The sequence below is a fragment of the Cicer arietinum genome, chromosome 5 (assembly GCF_000331145.2).
Source record: "Cicer arietinum cultivar CDC Frontier isolate Library 1 chromosome 5, Cicar.CDCFrontier_v2.0, whole genome shotgun sequence".
NCBI lineage: Eukaryota > Viridiplantae > Streptophyta > Magnoliopsida > Fabales > Fabaceae > Cicer > Cicer arietinum.
The window spans coordinates 24,131,747-24,153,881 of record NC_021164.2 but is presented as its reverse complement, the minus strand read 5'-3'; the positions used below and the strand labels follow the sequence as shown (position 1 = coordinate 24,153,881).

The following is a 22,135-nucleotide window of genomic DNA, read 5'->3' as shown; positions in this document are numbered from 1 at the left end:
TAAAATCTGAAAAACAATCAAAATTTTAAATTTTTTTTAGAAATTTAATTAAAAAATCATGTATAATGGTCGGCTAAAATGTTTAAGAGAAATATATATATACATATATTTTTCTTTTACGGATATGTACAAATAATATGTATACATAATAATGGTCATATTCAATTCCAAACGTAGCGAAAAATATATTCTACAAATATGTAATTATATTTGTCAAAATAATAAAAATATTTAATACTATCTAAAACAAACAGTCAATTTTTGTAGAAATATTTAACTAATTGAGATTTAGAAATTCAAAAATAATGGGCAAACAAAAATATTAAAATATCTAAAAGAAATATGTACACATAATAGCATGTGTATTTTAATTTAAATTTGAACAAGCAAATTCAGTAAATATGCTTTTACATTTGTCAATAAAAGAAAAGCTTTAAATAAAAAATAATTTAATATTAAAAAATTCTTTACAATAATTTTTAAAATAATGATACTAAAATCATTAGAATATGATGTTAATTTTTTAAAAGAAATCAAATTTATTTTTATAATAAACTAATGTGTACTATTAATCATTTCTAAGAATATATTTTTAATTTGTACATTATTGTTTTATTTTAATTTCCCTTTTACTTAATGATGAGCAAAATTTTAATCATTTAATAAGTCCATTGAAAATACACTAATATGTTTTAACATTGTAAATAACTGAATAAGATCACATATATTTTGTTTAAAGAAGTCGAATAAATATATTATACTAGGTTTTCCGGAAGACAAGTTGTGTCAACAATAATCAAATAATAAATAGAAATTAGTTCCAAATTAAAACCACGACACACATGAAATCAACTAAAAAATGAGGAGCATTTATTCTGAAACATACTAATAGATTGCTCCACAATTTGCTAAAATTATTGGCAAAATTGTTAACTTTAGCTTTCATATAAGATCAAGATAACACTCTAACAAGATCCACGGATTAGAGCCTTAATATTACTATGTTGCTTGAAGACACGGAATAGATGGGAATAAATCTTTTTCTCAATTTCTCCTTCACATATGATATGAAGTTTAGTCCCTACATTGTGAGTGCATGACTCTTAATTAAAAATATTTGTAGGCAAAACTATTTTAAATTGTAAGTATATATGTATTAAACTCAACAATAATATTACTATTAAATGAAATTTTTCATTAATATTTAAATATTTGTTTGTATACTCCATACAAGGTCCATACTCAAATACACTAGTACAAGAGTAAAATTCGATTTTCAGGAGTCTAAAATAATAGTGAGAAACTGGAATAATGTCTCTCTCCTCATATTAGTCTAAAATAAACGTATATATCTTAAAATTCAATTTCAAACTTGAATGTCATTGTAGCTACAAATATTCATGTAGATTAAAATTTTGGAAATTAATATAAAAAAATAAATACAAGAATAAAAAAATTATATGTTTTAGAAGACTTCTTTGAAAATAACATTTGTAGTGGTCTTTGTATCAATTTTTTTTTTCTGAATTGTGATCAATATCCTCAATCCTTGTTGGTTTTTGGCTTTTGACATTGCAATACAGAGTTCACCATGACTAAAATTTGACATTTCACTAGTGCAATTAAACCTTGTTAGATCGGTTCCTATGAACTTGTTAGATCGGTTTCTTGTCCGATCTAACATCAAGCGTTGTAATAAATAGTTAATTATTAAATCAGCTAAAATAATAGATGTAACAAGTCACATTCAAAAATGATTTATTAGATCGGTTAAATTTGAACCAATATAACAAGTCAAATTCAAAATTAATTTATTAGATCGATTAAATTTGAACCAATATAACAAGTCAAATTCAAAATGGATTTACTACATCGGTTAAATTTGAACCAATATAACAAGTCATATTCAAAATTGTTTATTTTATCGATAAGCCAATCAATTTAAATAATTAACTTTTTAATTTTTTTTTTCATAACTTTCACCCCTTACATATGCATCGTCATAATTTCACATATTACCAAGAAAACTACACTCAACAACAAATTTCTTATTTGGCATCCTAAAACACTAGTCAACAAATAAAAGTAAAATTTATCAATTAAAATTTATAAACACTCGTTAGCAAAATTTATTTAATTTCTTTGAATTTGTATCATTTTCCTATTGTTATAGACTTATAGCTAACTACAAAGCGCCAATAAATAAAATCAATAAAGGAAAAACAAATTATTGTAGCAAATAATTTATAGGCTAAATTACATTTGTGGTCCTTTAACTTAATTTCAGGTAACGTTTTAGTCCTTTACCTTTTTTGTTTCCCGACTTGGTCCTTTATTTTAATTTTAAGTGACAATTTGATATTTTATGTTTTAAAATTTCAACAATGATATCCTTTTTTATACAAAAATTAAAAAAAAAAAACCCATCAAAACTCATAAAATTAATTATATTCTTCAATATAATACAAATTTCATCAAATTCGTAACGCAAATCTTTAAATAAACTCATATTTTCATACTTTATTTGATATTTTTAGGAATAAAGGACTAAATCGGGAAAAAAAAGATAAATGACTAAAACGTTACCTGAAATTAAGTTAAAGGACCACGAATGTAATTTAGCCTAATTTATATGTTACAGAAGATTATGGTGTGGAGAATTTGCTTTGATTTTAAGCTCCAAAACCTTATCATCAGGGGAAAAATCTTGGTCACTATTCCTCCTTAGACCACCATATTCAGCTGGAAGATGTTCTGGGGCTATATACCTTGCGACAAATCATATTGTTAGCTAAAGTTTATTGATGAAAAATCATACTGTTAGCTTAAGTTTAATGATGACAAATCATAATTTTATGTTAATTATAACCACACTCACTTGAGAAGAATTCGTGTAACCTTTTGTGGTCTTGCCAAGATGAACTTCTTTTTATTTCTCTGGTTCATAGGTTCATAGACCTTGAGAATAAAACTTGTGAAGTGTAGAACCAAAATGGTGCATTTACTATAATCTGCAAACATAAAAAAATTAACCTTTCTGTAATTTCATTTTTGATAAAAATTCCAAACTTATAACTGTATTATTACATATACTAACATTTTTGTAAATAATCTCAGGATAATAATTCTGAAACAATATAAGAGCCTTTTTGCTGAGTGCACTAAGCTCTTTCATTCCTTGAATTGGTGAATTCTTTAAATCAAAAACCTGAATAGTTGAATCAACCCCTCCTCCAAAACACAACTTTTTAACAGCAATTTCCATCAACTGAATTCTCCACCTCAAAAAAAGTTCACATATCTCCTGTGTTCCAAATGTCTTCTTATACAAAACCTTGTCTTTGAAAACCTCAAAAAGATGGTAACAAACTGGTCTTCCTTCCTTATCCCTACTATCCAAAATTCCACAATTTTCAAAATCAGAACCCAAATCTTCATCAAGAATTTTATCAACATTATTTTTAATTCTCCACACCATAGTCTTCTGTAACATATCAATATTCCTATTGGTATAGACTTATAGTCCTTAAAATCTAACTAACATATCATGGTTAACATAAATTGTTAGAATAGAAGGTTTTCTCTCTTCACATTTTAGCTTTCTTTAACTTTGAACATATTCAGACAAGAATCATAAAAACACCAAATAAGAGTATGAACATATAAGAGTATGAACACATTATTTCAGTTTTTTATGCTACTGGATCTAAGGAACAACATAAGAATGAATATAATCAAAGTGAAGAGAATTGAAGCAAGACTTGCAATTAAAAATCAGAGGAAACATGTCAGGGAAACTACATACAGTTCTTTCCATTAAAATCCAAAGAGTTTTCAACGTCTTTCGCTACACAAACGTTTATATATAATATCATATCCAAAACTGCTACAATATTGAAAACGTCAAGGATCTACACCTCCTTATGCCCCAATTAACATGTAATTCCTAATTTCCTCCCTTCTCTTTCACTCCTATTTAGTTATATCTTCTAATTCTCATCTCTCTAACTACGACTGATAGTGGGGGTTTCCTAACAGTATGGTGCCAATAAATAATGCCAAATAATCTTATATTTGCCTGTAAATAAAAGGAGTATATGCTTATTTAGTTTCGCGGTGGGATTACAAATCATGGCGAGTCGCCGTGATTTTGCCATTCTCATGGTGAAACCAAACATACACGATGTATGTATGACTTGACCAAAAGTTAGAGGGAATAACCTAATTCATCAATATTGTGTACGGAATTTTATAGTTATTGAAATATAGGAAATGAAATTATAAGCGACACAACTTGTTTTGCAAAGGAAAAACAGGGGAGCAGAAAATTGAGAGAACCTAAGAAGTTTGCTATAAAGATGCAGCAGCATTTGAGTCATTTGATCAAACATGTGGTGCTCAACTTAAATTTCATAAAAAAAGGATGTAATACAGTAGTTAGTATCTAAACATTGAAAATTGTATTGTGTAAAATCCATACAATGATCGAAGGTGGTAAACATATGAGTAATTGGAAGTATATATATATATACCTAAGTGAGTAGTGATGAATTGATACGGTGGAGTCAGTAGTAGTAGTAGACCAGATTTGATTTGAAGAGTCCTAACTTCGAATTTGAGACATCAGAATAATAGATCTAAATTGAAGTAGTGTTTATCATTCTATCAGTATAAAAAACTGATATACTTTTAAGTTTTAAGTAACTCATAATCACAGCTATAACTTTTAAATTTAAGCTACCCAGCAAAGCAATATAATTGCATAAAATAACTCCGTTATTTCAAACATAAGAGTATAAGAGTATGAACACATTAAGCAACAACTAACACAAATCACAAACTCAAATTAACAAATATATTTAAAAATTTATATCATTAGACTTATTATTAACATATACAATGTCAAAAATAACTCCATTATTTCAAACATAAGAGTATGAACACATTAAACAACAACCAACACAAATCACAAACTCAAATTGACAAATGTGTTTAAAAATTTATAGCATTGGACTTATTATTAACAGAGACAATATCACAAACACATAACATGCAGTTTTAAAGGATGATTGAAAATTGGGGTAACTACTACTACTCAAATTTCTCCATCACTTTCATAGTTTTTTAGGCATCATCACTTCTCAAATTTCCCCATCACTTATGTAGAAATTTCTCCTACAAATTTCTTCATCAATTAAAGATTAATAATAAGAATAATTAACAATGAAATAATTTTAGATTGTTGAGTAACAAACAAGAATTATTAGAAAATTATCGGAGAAATCAACAAACACTTCTCGACGGAAATGCTCCTTAATAGATGGAAGAGGAAGACAAAGAAAACTCGTGGTTGGTGCTGAAGTAGAAAAATGTTGCATAGGACCAACTCGTCGCTGGTGATGAAGGCTAAAAGCTGCCATACACGATTCACGTTTTCACTGAAAGTGTTTAATTTGTGGCTGGGTTTGATGAAGGTACCTAGAAGGATGAAGTTTAATTTGTGGCTTCTTAGTTTTTTGTGGTGTGTTTAATTATCTTTACTGTGGCGTGTTTAATTTGTGAAAGATGAAGTTTAAAGCTTGAAGAATGAAAGATGAGTTTGGATTTGCGAGTGACTAATTTGTGACTGAGTTTGCAGAAAAACAAAGAAAAACAAAGTATGAAGGATGAAAATGGTTCACATGTGATTTCTAATTTTTTGGTTAATTTAGGGATATTATTTTTTTTAGAAAGCTTGTTAGATCGGTCTAATAAAACAGATTTAACAAAATTTATAATAATAACAAATTTGCCACCGTCTTTTTTTTCTTGTGTAATTTTTTTGGTAATGTATATGTTAGGACAGTTCAATTAGAACAGATTTAACAAAATTTACTATAATAATAAATTTATCACAACTTCTTTTTGTGTAGTTTTTTCTTAAAAAAATATGTATGTTAGATCAGTTCAATTAGAACCGATCTAATAAAATTTACTATAATAACAAATTTGTTACAGTTTTTATTTTTTTGTATAGTTTTATTTTTTTTAATGTGTATGTTAGAACAGTTCAATTAAAACAGATCTAACAAAGTTTACCATAATAACAAATTTGCCATTGTCTTGCTTATTACATTGGATATATAACAACCGATCTAATATCAACAATGTAACAAGGTTAAAATGCACTAATGTTTGCAAATACAATCTCATATTGTCTAGTGATTGACCTTGTGACTTGTTAATAGTCATGGCATAAGAAAGGTTATGGGAAATTGTCTCCTAATCAACTTAAATAGCCAGAGAAAGTGACATAGACATCCTATATATGGAAATAGTTAAGTGTTGTTTAAATAGTTATATCATCAAAATCACAACAAAATAAAATAGAGCTAGAATTGGAATCCTCACTCATAACATCTCTTAGTGTTTATTCAAGAGCTTCCAAACAATGTCTATGTTTCATAAGTGTTTCATTCCATATAATAAGCTTTGTTTGTCTATGAAGTTAGGCATGGTCATCATTACCTATATTGCATGTGGAGTTGTCTAATGTAGGCACCAGAATTTTAAACTTTAAATGTATTGTTGATCGTCCAAAAAACATTAAAGAGGCAATTCCACTTGTTGGATGGAGAAAAATTATAGAATGAGCATAGGGCAATCTTGTTTTTTGAAATTCAATTGTGTACATGTCTAAAAGTCATCAAATAAAGTTTGTTATGAATGGTATCAAAACAAATATTATACATTTTGGTTCTTTCTAATAGTATTTAACTTTCTAACTTACGAGATCAAAGTGTCTAACTTTTATAATTTATGAGACCAAAATATTTGACTTTTATAATTTACAGGAATAAAACAAAATAAAAAAAAACTTGATCAAACAAAATGTCTAACATTTATAAAGTAAGAAATCAAAATGAAACAAATAAAACTTAAAGAACTACAATTAAACCTAAATATAACTTAAAAAACCAAAATTGAACGTTAAAATTGAAGGTAAAAATTTAACACAGTTATTCTACTCTATATATTTTGATAGAAGGATTTCAAATGGAAGTATTTACAATATCTAATCCATTTCTAATGTTATATATTAATTTATCTCTTTTTTCATTTCTCATAAACTATAAACATGATGAAAAGTAAAACAAAACAAAAACTACCTTCACAACCCCTACCCTTATAACAACACTATTATACTCTCAATCATAACTAAACTATTGACTTAAATTCGTACCCCGCCAATATCCTCTTTTCTAGAAATCTAAACAATATTCCAAATGAAAACTAATTAATTTAAAAGAATTATCAACGATTCAAGGTCATAGCAATCCCAACAATGATGAATTGAAATTGTCCCCTCAACAAACCACAAAGGTGAAAAATTAAAAATATAATATGTTAGAACCAAGTTGGTTAAAGAACTATGACTTTTACTTGTGTTGATAATAATAAATTATTTTTATGGAACAATTTGAAGCACTAATGCTCTGTTTAATTCGGCAGCTACCAGATCAGGTTATTCTATATTTGCATCCTTTGATGTTTGATGTATGCTAAAAGGAACATCAATACTATGAAATTTGTATTATGAGTCTGATGAACAAGCTCTGAAACACGCATCTGGCAATTTTGTCAATGCAAGTAATGCTATAATTGGTTTGGCTTTGATGACTATAATAAGCATCTGATCACTCTACCTCTGGAAAAGCAAGTGATATCCTGTCTTTGATAAGTGTGACAAGCAAGTGATTATCTATTGCTTCTGATAATCGCATCAAGAATCTAATTGTCTAACTTTGATGAAAATGCAACGCTCTATTAAAGAGTCAACACTCTAATGATAGTTAACGCTATGAAAAGTCAATGCACTAAAGAAGATAAATGTGTGCATCTTTTGATCAACACGTTGAATCCATTATTTGTATGAAGGTATATGTGACATGCATTGATCATTATATCCTCTACTCTTTTTGTTTCCATATCAAGATGCATAAAATCAATTACAAGGATAATTTTGACAATGTTTAATGGCGAATCAATCCCTGAAGATTTAATACAAAATTTCATGATACATGCGGGTTTGTTGCAATTAGGACAATATGCAGAAACCCTAAAGTTCTCTATAAAAGAACATGCAATCCTCATTGGACAATAACAACAAGCCAGTACAATAAGCACAATACAATTGTCTCTGCACTCTTGTTCTTAATGTTATGTCTTGTCTAAGTGTTGAGAAATACTTTCTGAGAGTACAACATAGTTTATGTTTTACTAATATCATTGGGTTAATATGAATTTGGCTAAATTTCACTCTTGGTCCTTTAAGTTATTATTAGATTTTACTTTGGTCCTAATCATTTAAGCTACAAACATTAAACATTTTGTTCTCTTAAGTTACAAATATTATACACTTTATCCTTTCTAATAGTGTTTAACATTGTAACCTAAGAGATCAAAGTGTCTAATTTTTTAAATTTATGGGACCAAAAAGTTTGACGTTTGTAACTTACGGGACTAAACCAAAATGTCTAACATTTATAACTTAAGAGATCAAAATGAAACGACCAAAACTTAAAGAACTAGAGTTAAACCTAAAAATAAATTAGGGGACCAAAATTGAACTTTGGAGTTGAAGGTAATAGTTTAACACATTGATTATACTATATATATTTTGATATAAGGGTTTGAGTAAAGATTTGTGTTATTATGACTAACTTCGGTGACGAAGTTACAAGTTGAAACTTTAACACACCTCTTCTATTTGATGTAGAGAGATTCAAATACTGGAAATGCAGACTCAAAAGTTTTTACATCTCTCGTGATCATGAACTTTGGAACATAGTCAAAGATGGCTATGAGGCTCCAAAAGACGTTTCTGGTGTTGAAATATCTAGAAAGTATCTCAATATTCATCAAAAGAAATAATACAAGATGCATTGTAAAGCTAGAACTTTCATGATGAATGCTATCACCTTCAAAGAGTTTTAAAAATTCAGCAACAAGCAACCAACAAAGAGTATATTTGTTAGCAAACTTCACTTCCAATAGCAACAACCCCGTCCACTTTTTCCTCACTACCTTTATAGATTTTTATGTTCCATCTTAAATGTTTTTCGAACACTCATCCCCTCACACATTTAATCCACCAACCTGTTTGGCCGTTCATACCATCACAGCTGCTAGAAACCACTTCTTTCTATAAGATATTATACTTGTAACCCATACTTTGTGATGGTATAGAATTTACTAAAAGGGGATAAAATTGGAATGATTAACAAAATCACTGTATCTAATATTTTCTTCGCTGTTTAGAGAAGACTTGAAAAAGGTGTGGGGGGAATGTTTGTTTCTCTCGTCTCTATTTCCTTGCATTCCAAACGAAAGAAGTGGATTATTTCTCTTCTTTTTCTTTCTTCAGTGTATCTCTTTTTCTATTGAAACAGACACAATATTATGTGTTTTATCCCATGAGAGAGAAGTGAAACAAAATTAATTGTGGTTGGTATTTTGTTGTTGTCTTGAAATAAGGGATAATGGACAAAATATCATCTAGAGGGGAAAGAGAGATTTGAAAAATCTCAAAATGAAGAGAAAAATAAAATAATATAGTTGACATAGAGAAAGAAGATTGATTCTATGAATTAACAATAAAAATAGCAACAAACAAATGCTTATTAATAGTTATGCGAGGAGAGTGGATTGAAAGATTGACACCTATACACTATACAAATGTGCTTAAAAACGATTAAGACTTTATATATTATAAAGATAAATTTTTGCCCAAACACTAACAAGTTGAAATATATAGGCTTATGCTAATTTGCAAGACCCTATTGAATGCTATAATTTATTAATCAATAAATTTCTTTTCTTAGTGCTTCAATTTGAGTTTCAAGAATAACTAGAATTAAAATCTCTCGAACTTAACTCTATCCCCAATATGTAGGCCATTTAAAATCATTTTGTTGTTGGTCGTGTTAACAAGGTGTATTTCTATTGGATGGTTCTCTTTTGGTGTAAACCAAGAAGTTTCTGTCGTATAACGATTAGTTGAGCGATGAGATCCTTCGCGAGGTCGTAAGCGCATTTTTAATTTGGATCTATTGCTTATCGGTGGCGGCGTTTTAAGAGTTTACCATCACATTTTTAATTCAAAGTATCATTTCTCCAACTGTGTGTCTGTTAGGATTGAAAACACTAATTAAATTATTTTTGCATTTCAGTGTAATGTTTACCGTAAAAATTAGAGTTGACAATTTAATCTATTAATCATTTATTCAATAATCCATTCAATCAATCGGCAAAACTAAATATTAGTTAATTGATTGAATTCAATATATTTATTTGAGAAAATGGATGAATCTAATCATCCATTTTTTTTTTCAAATCCAATGGATTTTATTCATGTTTATTTATTATAATATAGATAGCTTTCAAAAATATTATAATTGTTTTAAAAAATATTTTTAATTAAAAAACTGTTTATTTTTTTGACAGAAAATGGTGTTTTTTTATTAAAGAAAACAAGTTTTTATATAATTTAAAAAAACTTTTTTTTTTAATTTAAATAACCAATAATTTCATTTTTTTTTCTTCTTTCTATTTTATTGGTACAAAACTGATTCTTTTTAGTATTTTAAAAATAGTTTCTGTATTAATTTAAAAATAAGTAATTTGTTTGTAAACAAAAGTAAAAAAGTTATTAAAATTTATTTATTATTAATTTAGAGCATCTATAATGCTAAACTGGGTTCTTTAGATGAGGTCCATCATGCCATATCATTTTGAAATGACTAATTTATTTTTTTCCGTGAACTCAGATATTCATTAAATAGGATCCACCACTTAACACTCATACATTTATATCATCTTGAAATGACTCATTCATTTTTTACTCCAACGAAATTCACGTATTTATTAAATAGGGTCCACCACTAACAATCATACATTTATTATTATTCGTAAATTAATTAAAGAAAAAAGTAACGGTATGAAAGTACGTTCATTCCTGAGAGAACCGTGATGATACATTGGTACATCTTCAACAGTAAACTCCCCACAAATTGAATTGAATTTTAAGTAATTACATGTTGGCGAACGAACTTATTTTACTACTATTGGAGATGTTCTTAAGTAATATCTAGAAATGTTAGGAGAGCTCAACTCGCCACCACCAACCCACCTTATAATTTAACTAATAAAAAATAAATAATATTTATATTATTACATTTATTTTCAGAATTATCCATTACTATCATAATCACCATCGGCACATTATTTCCAAACGCAAGCTATATATATGACACATCAATATGTTTAGATTTTGAATAACAAATTAAATAGATTTAATTATTGTTTTGATTAGTCTATTTTCATTAATTATTAGAATTAGTTCTTCTATTTTAAAATTTGACATTTTTAATCTCTTATTCAGATTTTTTATTTAAAAAATTGATGATTTATCATATTTTAAATTAAATATTATACGAATTCATTATGTATAAGCATCTTGATTGATTAATTATTTGTATGTTAGTAATTTAATTACAAAATTTAATCTTTTTGAAATTGAATATAAAGTTTTTGGAGTTTTTTATTGCAATTTTATTGGTATTAATCAACTATTATATAATATATTTTAAAATATGTCACTTCACTATTTTTAGGTCGAAAAATTTGAGAGATAGATCAAAATTGTTAGATTTTAAAATAAAGGAACCAATTCAAATAATTGATGAAAGTAAGGAAAGTAAAACTGCAATTAAACAAATTAAATAATAATGCTAACAACAAAATCTTTGACACACATTTTTCAATATATTTTTTTTATTAATTAAAGGTTTAATTGCAATTATGATCCCCTATTTTAACTGAATCGCGAAAGTAATCCCCCCATTTTGTTTCTCCCCAGTTTTGGTCCCCCAAGCAGAATTTTGGTCCAAAACTTGATGAAATTTCATTTTTTTTTTTTTTGCATTTATTTAAGTCACGCAATGCCTCAAGATCTCATTTGCAACACTTGTACCTGAAATAACGCAAGCTATATATATGACACATCAATATGTTTAGATTTTGAATAACAAATTAAATAGATTTAATTATTGTTTTGATTAGTCTATTTTCATTAATTATTAGAATTAGTTCTTCTATTTTAAAATTTGACATTTTTAATCTCTTATTCAGATTTTTTATTTAAAAAATTGATGATTTATCATATTTTAAATTAAATATTATACGAATTCATTATGTATAAGCATCTTGATTGATTAATTATTTGTATGTTAGTAATTTAATTACAAAATTTAATCTTTTTGAAATTGAATATAAAGTTTTTGGAGTTTTTTATTGCAATTTTATTGGTATTAATCAACTATTATATAATATATTTTAAAATATGTCACTTCACTATTTTTAGGTCGAAAAATTTGAGAGATAGATCAAAATTGTTAGATTTTAAAATAAAGGAACCAATTCAAATAATTGATGAAAGTAAGGAAAGTAAAACTGCAATTAAACAAATTAAATAATAATGCTAACAACAAAATCTTTGACACACATTTTTCAATATATTTTTTTTATTAATTAAAGGTTTAATTGCAATTATGATCCCCTATTTTAACTGAATCGCGAAAGTAATCCCCCCATTTTGTTTCTCCCCAGTTTTGGTCCCCCAAGCAGAATTTTGGTCCAAAACTTGATGAAATTTCATTTTTTTTTTTTTTGCATTTATTTAAGTCACGCAATGCCTCAAGATCTCATTTGCAACACTTGTACCTGAAATATATGATCATAAATGGTGTAGTACGGCTTTAAAAACTAAAATTTCATCAAGTTTTGAACTAAAGTTCAGTTTGGGGGACCAAAACTGGGGATAAACAAAATGGAGGGACTACTTTCGCGATTCAACTAAAATAGAAGGACCAAAACTGCAATTAAGCCTAGTTTTTACTACTCTCTTTAATAAGAGATAGCGTTATTAAAAGAGTTCTTAGATTTTATATCAATTGATAAATTGTCATGATTGTTTTATTGAATATTATATCTCAAATTCAAACTTTATAATTGTGTATAAGTTTTTTGTGGTAATTATATCATTTCATATTACATTTAGACTTATTAAAAAAATCCAGATTTAGACAACATACCTTAAAAAGTTGAAGAAAACAATAACCTTGCTACTAAAATTGACAAAAAAGTGTTACCTTTTCTGTTCAACTAATGCTTATTTTAGTTTTTTATTTCTAGTGATTAACTAATGCTTATCTTAGTTTTTTTTATATCTAGTAATAAATTAATGCTTATCTATTATTTCATCAAAATGAACATTAAATAATCTAATCCAATTGATTTATAGGTGTTTTCTTCTCTCGTCCTCGATATGTTAAAATACATGTTTTGATAATTAAAATACATCTTTAAATTAACTAATCTAAACAAAAATTAAAAGCTTTTGAAAAAACATAAAATCGAAGAAGAAGTTCTCTAATTTATTTAGTCCAAAAATCTATAAGAAGATACTCATCCGCCCTTAAAAACATGGAGTTTTATTGGATGCTATATTCCAATAGTGGAAAACTTTGATTTGACAGTGAAATATACGATGAATGATACAATCCAATAGTGAAAAATATTGATACTCGATAAACTATCACCAAATATATATAACTACTACTAAAGTGGGCTTGAAATTCATGAACCTTAAAATAGCCCAATCTGAATAAAAGAAATGGTTTAAACTAAAAATGAAGTTTTAACCCAAAAAAAAACTAAATAAGAAGTTTAGTTTTTTTCTTTTCAAAACAATGAAAAACAACACACCAACAGCAAATCATCATAGTCAACATCACATGCTCAACACCTCACACCACACACTCGAAAACACTAGACACACAAAGAGACTCTTATGCACAAGAAAACAACTCAGCCATGTGGGGGACCCACATTTCCACCACCACCACCGCATCAAAAACTAATTCACCCCAAAAACGACGTCGTTTTCCCTCCAATCCTCCAACCGTACCAAATCCCACATGATCCCCAACGCCACCGCTTCGCCAGCGCAATCTCTCCGCCGCCTTTCACATTAACCTCAGTCATCTCCGCCGCCGTTTCCTGGCTACGAAACCGACGGATCCGTTACCTCTTCCTCCTCCTCTGTTCCCCGCTCCTCCTTGTCTTCCTTCTCGTCGCCTTCCCTTTCCTCTGCGCCACCGAACTCTGCCTCCGACGTCGTCTCTGGAGGAAACTTCTTTACGGTTTCTCCGGTGAAGATTCCGGCGATCGGCTCCGGCGGTGCGAGGAGGGGTGTTGCCAGTTGGAAGACCAAAATGAAGAGGAGAAGGGATTGTTGCATAGATATTTGGAGGATCAACTTTTTCTCGTTCGATCGATGTATGAATGTGGTGATGATGAAGAACAAGAAGAATTTGATGAAGAAGATTCTAGAAGGGTTGAACAAAACCTAGATTGTAGTAAAGTTCCTTTGTTGTTAAGATGATAATATTTAATTTAATTTTATCATTACAAGTTTGTGTAAAATGTAAATAGATATTTTATTTTGGTTATTAATTTTCTTGTTTTCCTGTTTATAGATGAAAGAAATTGTGTTGAGGTTTCATCGGTAGTGGTTGTAGTTGCAACTCAGTTCATAACTTTCTTTTTGTGATATTTTAATTAATTCTTTAATTTTATTTTGCAGAAATAGTTTTCTAACTTCTGAGGAAATATCTTAATGTAAAACTGTACTATGATTTTGCGTGCTATATTTTGATATGGGCACTTTTTGTATGTACGGTAAATTGACAATAGTAGTTTTGTTTTTTTATTTTATTTTTATTTTAGGAAAATATAAGAATTCAATGAATATACACTATAAAGTAATTTCATATCGTCACTTAATTATAATCAATTATCTAACTATTTAATCATATTTTGTAATCACGCATTTCTTTTTTTCTCAAAATATAATTAGAAGCTTTTTAGAGGAATTTAACAAAAACAGAACATAAAATTTTATCAATAATTAACTAACAATTTTGCTCGGACAATTTTGTTTATAAATTTTTTTTGCCAAGTTTATCAATTTATTTATAATAACACAATTCCTTTTTAGATTTATCATAAAAATATTTATAACACATTAGCTGTATATTAAAATTGAAATTAGATAATTTTAAATAAGATAATATTATTTGGGAAATGAAATTGAAATCATATAATAAAATGTTTAAATTAAATATTTATTAATATTTAAAATATAATTAAAATAATTGATAAAAAATAAAATTTAATTTATATACACTTATATAAAATATTTTTAAACCATCAACCAATGACAACGATTCTACAGTAAAATATTTATGCGGAGCCATTAATCCACCACAAACCATCAGAATACCGAGATGCATAGCTAGACCATCGTGGATTTCCATAGCTCCACCACATGTCCACATTGAATCCTCAGACTAGAGTTTCGCTATCAGTACACCATGGCTCAACAATCAGCTCACCACGAAATACCAGATCATTGTGTACTGTTAATGCTTGACCGTTGGACCACTTTAGATGTTATATTTAACCATCCAAACTCACTATCTTTTTTTACAAATAAACCATAAAATTTAAAGTTTGTTATGCAAGTCATCAAAATAATAATTGAATTTTTTTATTTATGATTCTCTAAGTATTGTGAGTAGGAATCTCTTTCAATTTGAGTATTTTCATTTTTTTTTTATAGTCTTAGGTGCCTTCATGGACTTTAATTTCAAGAAACCATCATAATTTTACAAAAGAAAAATGGTTTAGCAGTAGAAGTTGAGCATATTACAGTCGTAATGGCCATTACGACCAGACATTAATGTGTGCTTCCTTGGTGTGGTAGATTCTCATTTTTTTACTCGTCCAACCATTATAGGCGTAATCGTCATTACGACCATGTCAGTAATTATGGCTGTAACTTATTTTTCTTTCATCTTATTGATGAGAAGGGACCATGAGTGCAACACTTAACTTCAGGGTTCTTTGCACCAAGAATCTTCATTTATTCTTTCACTTTTCCTTGCAACCAAAACAAAACAAAAGCGTATTGAAATAAAACTAAAATCGGATTATAAACATCATATTAACCTATTAAATAAAGCTATAAAAACAAATAAACTCTAGCTTATCACATACCTCCCCCTCCTAGTTTATTACTTCTCTTTGATGATGATTGAAGAATGATGTATTTCCTTCTTTCTGTTCCTGAAGTTTATTTTGTAATTTTCTCTTTTATATAGAAAATGAAAAATTTAAATTAACCTGATGGGCCAATTTGTTGTGATGCAAAATCTCAACTCGATCTACCAAAAATAATAGGTTAAATAAGTTAGTCCATTAGAATCAAACTATTTTTCCACCCCTACTCACCCTGCCCCGATTCCTCGAGAAATATATGGATCATTTGGTTTTGAAAATTAAGTATCTAACTCGACATGATGGGGTAAGATTTCCTCGACCTCTGATGTGGACCAACACTACATGAAGACTAATGAGCTTCAAGAACTAAGAGCGGAAGAACCATTGACTAAAGGGAAGGCTTAAAAGCTAAAGGAACAAATAAAGAAACAAGTTGTTAATTTTCTTAGTCTTAAGACTATGACAAGATTGATCCACATTATATTAATCTTTTGGTCATAGAAATACCATAAGACTTATTTTTAATTTTGGGATGTAATAATTATACCTTATAATTAGGAATTATGTTGACTTGTGTGTGTGCCTAAATATTTGATAGCTTAGGCACAACGTCATTAGTTGTGTTTAACCTAGGTACCTTGTTATTTTGTGTTAGGTTATATATGCCTTTTTTTATTGTAAGACCAATGGGACTTTTTTTTTAAAAGAAGAAAACACTTTGGGTGAGATTAGAGAAATACTCTCTAGGTTCTTCTTTGAACCAAATTTAGATCTTATCAAGAGCCTCTCACTGTTGTGGTGATTCTACCTTGATCTTATCATTCCTTGTGGAGTGTGGCAATTTCTACCATTTCATTCCTTCTCCATATTTTCTTCTTTGTGTTCTCTATCTTATTTGGTACTTTGTTTGAAAAAATCACTTGGTTAGATTTTTCAACTCATATGGAAATACTAAAATCCATAGCATGCGATATACAGAGCCTCTCATTAAGTGGTAATTTTTTTTTTATTAATTTATATTTTAGTGTTTTGTGTTCTTGAGATATTTGAAATTTTAGTTTTATTTTTGTTCCAAACCTTGTTCAATCTTGAGTTGTTGGTTGTTTATAAGTGTTATAATATGTGTGGGAATGTCTACTTTTGTGATTATTTACTTCATTTATGGTGAAATTTGAAAACAGAGCTGGAAAAAAAAAACGCTGAAAAAAAAATATGGGTTTCAGCTGCATCATCTTCTTCACTTGCAATTGTTTGATCCAAAATTTCTCTTGCAAATTTGTTTGTGATGTTATTTCTTCCATACATGTTCGATTCTGGAAGTTCAAAAGCCTAAGTTGATTAGAAAAATTTAAGAAATTCAAATATACAGAGAAAAATCTGGAAATATAAGTGATGCAAAAAAAATGATTCTGCACAAAAGCACTTTTGGAAAAAATGCTTTTTGAAAGAAAAAAAAAGTTCCAGAATTGTTCTTAATGAAACATCAAACATCTTTTGCATTCTTTTTACCTCTGTTAGGCATTGCAAGTTTGATTTTAATTTCTTACCTTCCACATATTTGGATCACTTAGTCATTTAATTCTAATATTTCTTATTTCTTTGGTTCTACTTGAGTGTATCTTCCTTTGCTTATATTTTCTTGTTTGTCTTTTCAATTATTTGGTTTTGTATTTCAAGTTTCTCTTGTCTTTTTTATTTAGCCTCTTGAATGATAACTTTCATGTGTGTTTTGTCACATTTGTTTAGAGGTTTACCATAAACTTGATTGGGATTTGTTTGGTTGCTTGAAGAACTTGAAGTGTTGCATTAGGGAGTGGAAAAAGGCTAGAGTGAAAATTATAAAAATAAAAATAAAAACCATTATTGAGTGATATACCCGAGTGATACATTTATTGAGCGTAAACACTTAGTGAGCGGTGAGAGCCTTATTTTTATTTTGTTCACTTGTTTTTGTCATTTGCTTGATTATTGTGATATTGGTTGTTTGTTGTTGTTAAAATCATGAGTGGAAGTGAACCAAACTGCTTTTCTCCTTGAACCGTTTTTCTTATGTATCACTTTACAAAAATGTTGAATACTCAAATGAATGCTTTGAGATAAGAGTTTGTAATCAAAGAGATAAGAGATCTCATCATGGAAGATCTTCTCAAAATGAAGATGGGTTTGAAATCGAGGCAAGTAGAAGACAAAGAGATCAAAGAACAAAAAGGAAAATATATTTTGCATGCTCATGACTTAAGTAACCAAAATTCTTTACATTGGGTCAAAAACGTATTTGCTAGAGAGCATATGGTTATGAAAGCTTTGTTGACTAGACAATCAGTATATTTTCTATATTGCAACGATTTATGTTTGTCTACTTCACATGATGATATTTCTCCTTCATTGAATTGATTTTTAAAAGAGTTTGATGATGTGTTCCCTAAAGAACTTCCTCTTGGCCTACCTCCTCTTAGAGGCATAGAGCACCACATTGATTTGATTTCTAGTGCTTCTTTGCCTAATAGGCCTCCTCATAGAAGTAATTCGGAACAAACTAAAGAAATTGAAAGACAAGTCCACAAACTTTTGAAAAACGGTTGGGTTCAAGAGAGCCTTAGTCCTTGTGTCATGCCGGTAATCTTAGTTCCAAAGAAAGATGGCACATGGTGCATGTGCACCAATTGTCGTGCTATTAATAACATTACCATCAAATATAGACATCATATACCTACGCTTGATGATATGTTAGATGAATTGCATGGTGCATGTGTATTTTCCAAAATTTACTTAAAAAGTGGTTATCATCAAATTCAGATTAGAAAGGGCGATAAATGGAAAATAACTTTTAAAACCAAGTTTGGCCTTTGTGAATGGTTAGTTATAGCATTTGGCCTAACTAATTCCCCTAGTACTTTCATGAGATTGATGGACCATATTTTAAGATACTTCATTAGAAAATATGTGGTTGTTTACTTTGATGATATTCTTGTGTATAACTTGAACATGCATGATCATATTGAGCATCTCAAGAGAGTGTTTTACAAGTCCTAAGAGAAGAGAAGTTGTTTGGTAACTTAGAAAAATGCACTTTTGGCCAAAGTGAGATTACTTTCTTAGGATTTGTAGTAAGTGCACAAGGTGTTAAAGTAGATGAAGAAAAAATTAAGGCTATACGAGATTCACCAACACCTAAATGCATGAGTGAGGTTAGGAGTTTTCATGGTCTTGCTAGCTTCTATAGGTGTTTTGTGCCTAATTTTAGTACTTTGGTCGCTCCTTTGAATGAGATTGCTAAGAAAAATGTTGCATTTAAGTGGGGACAAGATCAAGAAGATGCATTTACTACTTTAAAGAAAAAATTGATGCATGCACCTATCTTGGCCTTGCCTAACTTTGCAAAAGCTTTTGAAATTGAATGTGATGCATTTGATACTAGAATAGGGGCTGTTTTGCTACAAGAAGGTCATCCAATTGCATATTTTAGTGATAAATTGAGTGGAGCACACATGAGGTATTCCACTTATGATGAGAAACTATACGCTTTAGTTAGAGCATTGCATACTTGGCAACATTATTTGTTTCCTAAAGAATTTGTGATACATAATGATCATGAATCCTTAAAGTATCTAAAAGGGTAAGGTAAGCTAAATAAGATGCATGCAAAGTGGGTTGAATTCTTAGAAAAATTTCCATATTTCATCAAACACAAGAAAGGGAAAGCTAATGTGGTATCCGATGCACTTTCAAGGCGGTACTCACTAATCTCTACTATTCAAACTAGGCTTCTTGGTTTTGATAATATTAGAAATTTGTATGCTTTAGATTTTGATTTTGCTTCTCTTTTTTTGTGATTGTGAACTTATGGCACACGACTCTTATTATAGACATGATGGTTATTGTTCAAGAGCACTAGACTATGCATTTCTAAGTGTTCATTGAGAGAATTGCTTGTGAGAGAGGTGCATGAAGGCGGTTTAATGGGTTATTTTGGGGGAGCATAAGACTCTTGACATGTTGCATGAACATTTTTACTGGGTTAAAATGAAGCATGATGTGCATTTAATTTGTTCTAGGTGCATAGTTTGTAATAAGGCTAAATCTAAAAGCATGCCTCATGGTTTGTATACCCCTCTTCCTATTCCTTCATCTCCTTGGGTTGATTTGTCCATGGATTTTATGTTGAGGCTACCCAAGAACAAAAGTGGTCGTGATAACATTTTTGTTGTTGTAGATCGCTTTTCTAAGATGACACATTTCATTCTTTGTCATAAAGTTGATGATGCAAGTCATATTGCAAATTTGTTTTTCAAAGAGGTTGTAAAATTGCATGGTATACCTTAATCCATTGTTTCAGATAGAGATACTAAATTCTTGAGTTACTTTTGAAAAACCTTGTGGGCTAAACTAGGTACCAAGTTGTTATTTTGGCTAAACTAGATACCAAGTTGTTATTTTTCACTACTTGTCATCCTCAAACGGATGGACAAACCGAAGTGGTCAGTAGAACTCTTGGAACCATGCTTAGAACATTTTGTATGCAAATCCAAAGGCTTGGAAATATTGTTTTCCATTTATTGAATTTGCATATAATAGAGTTCCACATGTGACCACATCATTTTCTCCATTTAAGGTTGCATATGGTTTTAACCCACTAACTTTACTTGATTTGCTTCCTTTACCTCTAAGCGATGATGTTTTGCATAGGGATATTGAGGAAAGAGTCAAGTATGTCAAGGACCTAGGAACCGTATTATTTTGTGTGTTAGGTTATATATGCATTTTTTTATTGTAAGACCAAGAGGACTTTTTTTTTAAAAGAAGAAAACATTTTGGGTGAGATTAGAGAAATGCTCTCTAGGGTTCTTCTTTGAACCAAATTTAGATCTTATCAAGAGCCTCTTACTCTTATGGTGATTCTACCTTGATCTTATCATTCCTTGTGAAGTGTGCGATTTCTACCATTTCATTCCTTCTTCATATTTTCTTCTTTGTGTTCTCCATTTGATTTGGTATTTTGTTTGAAAATATCACTTGGTTAGATCATTCAACTCATATGGAAACACTCAAATCCATATCAACCTCACCTCAACCAATATGTATAAAATAAATACAAAAATCATATGTATTATAATTTATATATTAAAATAATACTTCAAATAGTCTCAAATATAAATAAAATAACTAACTTTGTGCTTATTAAGAAATTTAGTAAATTGATTTAATCTTCTTGATTCCTTAAAAAAGATTAATGCACTATCAAAAGTGTCATTCACACGAAATTAATTGTTCCGTTTGAAATAAAAAAAGTCATTATAAAATAAATTTTATATTAATTGAATGGTGTTTTAGATTAAATAGAGTGAAAATAAGTTACATATGCTTATATTTGAGACAAAAGGTAAGTAAAATATTTGTTTATCTGTGAAAATAGTTGGAGTTATTATTAGACAATAACTAAATCAAATAATATTAATTTTTTTTTATTAAAGATAGATTAAAATTTGTAATGTATGAAAAATATTAATAAAATGAGAGAGTAGATGTAGGTAAAAATTAATAAATAATAATTAATGAGATGTGTTTATGTTCAAGGTGGATATTAACACAACATTTTCATCTTGACTTTAAATTTTAGGAAAAAGTCAAATTTCAAGAACGTTTTTCTTGTTAAAGTCAACGTAGATTAAGTTGGTACCCACAATTGTGAGTAATGTTGTCATATCTAATAAATAGTTAACTGTATCATTATTATTAAATGTATGGATTGGATTAAATCAATTAAATTTTAGAATATATATTTATTAAAAGGTGGTTATGCAATTGTTTGATGACTTGAGATGTTATAATTAGTTGTTAGTGTACATTAACTTTGCATTGACAATGTATTCTTTAAAGAAACATGCACCTCATATATATATATATATATATATTAGTTAGTTTTTATATTTGGATTATACGTTTTTAGTTTATAAAATTTTAATATTTTAAT

The 22,135-nt window shown here is 28.7% G+C and overlaps 1 protein-coding gene and 1 long non-coding RNA gene across 3 annotated transcripts; one reads left to right on the top strand and one right to left on the bottom strand.

Moving 5' to 3' along the window:
* Nucleotides 1–2,119: 2,119 nt before the first annotated feature.
* LOC101496545 (uncharacterized) lies at nucleotides 2,120–5,670 on the bottom strand. Of its 2 annotated transcripts, none has more exons than XR_003472854.2 (4): nucleotides 4,533–5,670; nucleotides 3,098–3,392; nucleotides 2,879–3,011; nucleotides 2,120–2,768 (listed from the first exon to the last, which is right to left on the bottom strand). It is a non-coding gene; the product is annotated as an uncharacterized lncRNA (long non-coding RNA). The 2 variants fall into 2 exon arrangements; XR_189801.4 differs by having other exon boundaries at nucleotides 3,098–3,389; nucleotides 4,533–5,669.
* A 7,979-nt stretch (nucleotides 5,671–13,649) lies between these two features.
* On the top strand, nucleotides 13,650–14,611 carry LOC101496768 (uncharacterized). Its single transcript, XM_004499858.4, has one exon. It carries the CDS (start codon nucleotides 13,892–13,894, stop codon nucleotides 14,483–14,485), a length of 594 nt encoding a protein of 197 aa, XP_004499915.1. The 5' UTR covers nucleotides 13,650–13,891; the 3' UTR covers nucleotides 14,486–14,611.
* The last annotated feature ends 7,524 nt before the right edge of the window (nucleotides 14,612–22,135 follow it).

Excerpts from the sequence above, each read along its gene's own strand:
- LOC101496768 (XM_004499858.4), top strand. The coding sequence starts at position 13,892 with ATGCACAAGAAAACAACTCAGCCATGTGGGGGACCCACATTTCCACCA.